Here is a 2,756-nt window from a genome sequence, read left to right as displayed (position 1 = left end):
CACATTTGGGTGATAACACTTAGCAGATTTTCCGAAGCGCGGATTGCTCCGAAACCCTGATATATGTGGGGGATGAAGATGGAGGGTACTTTTGTATTGCAAATTGTATGGGTATATACACATTGTCTTAAGTAACACTAATAAATAGTTATCAAAAAGTAAAACTAATTAAAAAAATAAATATAATTATTAGATGAAATAAAATAGAAAGAAAAAATAAAGGAAAATGTCATATGGCACACGACAAAGGCAAAACGCACGGCAAAGGCGGCGTTGCCGTGCATCCCAGATGGGCGCACGAAAAAGGGTGAGGCACGGCAATGCCCAACGCCTTTTTCCTTGCACCAAATCTTTGATGTGCGCTCTGTTGGTCCATTGTCGTGCACCTTTCTTTGCCGTGCGGCCTCTTTCATCGTTGCCGTGAATCGTATCTTTGCGGTGCGCTCGTGTTTGTCTTTATCGTGGCTAAGATCTTTGCCGTGCGTTTTTCTTCGTGCGCACGGCAAAAAAACCTTTACCGTGCAGGGGCACGTGGCAAAGATAGGCTGCACGGCAGCGCCTGTTTTTCCCTGTGTAAATCTAGTTGGAGTAAGTATAATTTAGCAGCGGTTATATGCGTGTAACTTGGAGTCTTGGACAATGCTTAGCTTTCTTTGCCAATGCTGAAACTCAAATGCTGGCAAGTGCACATATCTTGAGGCATGCGTTTGCATTTTCGGTCTGGAAACTGAACTCTTTTTAGAGCAAAATCTGGAAACTGAATAACTTTACAGCCAATTCTGGAAACTGAATTTATTATATAGCCAAATGATTTAGTATTTTAGATCCGACTCTTTTTTGACGATATTTTAGATCCGACTCTGGAACTTAACTATTGCTTGCACGATTCCGATCAGCCAGCGGTGGCGTAGAGATGCGCAGGCAGCCTGGGCTCCGGGACGGCGACGAGCGGATCCTTCATGCGCGTCGTCTGCCCAACGAGCTCGTCCATGTTCACGTCCTCCGGCGAGACCCCATCCGGCAGACGCCACTTGAACCCGTGCAGCAGGTTCGCCACGCCTCCCGCCACGACCTTCATGGCAAGGTTGTACGCCGGGCACATGCGCCGCCCAGCGCCAAACGGCAGCAGCTCAAAGTGCTGCCCGCGCACGTCTACCCCGGCGCCGCTCCCGGCAGCGAACCGCTCCGGACGGAACTCATTCGGCCGATCGGGCCACGACTTCGGGTCGCGCATGATGGCCCACGCGTTCACCAGCACGCGAGCGCCTGCGGGGACGTCATAGCCGGCGACCACCGTGTGCTCCCGCACCCGGTGTGGGATGAGGAGCGGGGCCACCGGGTGCATCCGCAATGTCTCCTTGACAACGCCGCCGATGTAGGGGAGGTTTTCCAGGTCGCACTCCTCGACCCACCGGCCCTGGCCCACGACGCGGTCGAGCTCGTCATGGGCGGCGGCTATGGCCTCCGGCCGGCGGATGAGCTCAGCCATGGCCCACTCCATGGAAAGGGCCGACGTGTCCGTGCCACCGGCTAAGATGTCCTGGACGAAGGCCTTGACGCCGTCGCGCGTGAGCCTATCTTCTCCCTCTACCTCGGCGAGCTCCAGCAGCACGTCCACAAGGCCCCTCGTCGCGGTAGTATCGTCGGCTCCGGTAGCTTTTCGTTGCCGCCGCTCCTCTTCGTGGTCGTCGAGGATCTGCTCGAGGAACCGGTTGTACATCTTGCTCAGCTGCTTCATCTTCCGGACGAATCCCTGCGCGTCGAGCCATCCGAGAAAGGGCACCCACTCGCCGACGTTGCTCACCGAGCCGGCCACCGCGAACGCCTCGTCCAGCGTGCGCCGGAAGGCCTCGCCTTCCTTACTGTCGTAGTAGCCCGACCACTTATCCCCGAGCGCCATGCGCAGCATGTTCCGCATCGTGGCGTCCGCCAGACGCTCCCTTATCGGGACGGCGCGGCCGGCGCGCTCGAACATGCCACGCAGAAGCGTGCGCCGCTCCTGCGCCCGGATGTGCTCGTAGGAGGCGACGCGGCGCGGTGAGAAGAGCTCGGTGGCGCATAGCCTGCGCGCCATGCGCCATAAGTCGCCGTAGGGAGCGTGCACGATGCCACGGTACCCGTACGAGGCGACCTCGCCGGCGGCGAAGCGCGGCCGGTCGGCGAAGGCGAGGTCGTGGGTCTTGAGCACGAGAGTGGCGGCCTCGGCAGAGGAAGCGACGATGGTGTGGTAGGAGCCGAGGCGGAGGTGCATGAGCGGGCCGTGGCGCGCGGCGAGCGCGGCCAGCGCGTGGTGCGGCGGGACCGTGCCAGCCAGAGCGCCGAGGCTGCCGACCAGCGGCCAACCCCTCGGGCCTGGTGGGAGGTTCAGGGCCTTGGGGCGGCTGCGCCAGGAGAGGAGGGAGCCGAGAACGAGGACGATGAGGACGGTGACCAACGACATGGCCGTGGGCATTGTTGCTGTGAGCTCCATTGTGCAAGTGCAAGTGTCTCCGCCCTACGACTCCGAGCACATTTATAACGGCATACCATGCCTCGCTCAGCCTCGCTCACGCGCGGTGTGTGCCTGGCATGTGTGTTGTCCATGGGTTGGTCATACCATTTCCTACTACGATAAATTAAACATTAATTTTAGAAAAAACATTAATTTTAAAAAAGGAAAGTAAAATAGAACTTGGAGTACTCCCTTGGTCCGAAAATAAGTCACTTAGATTTATCTAGATTCTCATGTATTTAGACGTATTTTTGTACAGGTACAA

The 2,756-nt window shown here is 56.9% G+C and overlaps 1 protein-coding gene across 1 annotated transcript; it reads right to left on the bottom strand.

The window, feature by feature from the left end:
• Positions 1 to 777: 777 nt before the first annotated feature.
• Positions 778 to 2,470, bottom strand: LOC124678435 (trimethyltridecatetraene synthase-like). Its single transcript, XM_047214328.1, has one exon. It carries the CDS (start codon positions 2,468 to 2,470, stop codon positions 893 to 895), a length of 1,578 nt encoding a protein of 525 aa, XP_047070284.1. The 3' UTR covers positions 778 to 892.
• Between the last annotated feature and the right edge of the window lie 286 nt (positions 2,471 to 2,756).

This window comes from Lolium rigidum, chromosome 7 (assembly GCF_022539505.1).
Source record: "Lolium rigidum isolate FL_2022 chromosome 7, APGP_CSIRO_Lrig_0.1, whole genome shotgun sequence".
Lineage (NCBI taxonomy): Eukaryota > Viridiplantae > Streptophyta > Magnoliopsida > Poales > Poaceae > Lolium > Lolium rigidum.
Note: the sequence above shows the minus strand (reverse complement) of the source record. Positions and strands in the feature narration are given on the sequence as shown.

What these genes read in the sequence shown, in the direction of transcription:
- LOC124678435 (XM_047214328.1), bottom strand. Translation starts at nt 2,470, where the DNA reads ATGGAGCTCACAGCAACAATGCCCACGGCCATGTCGTTGGTCACCGTC.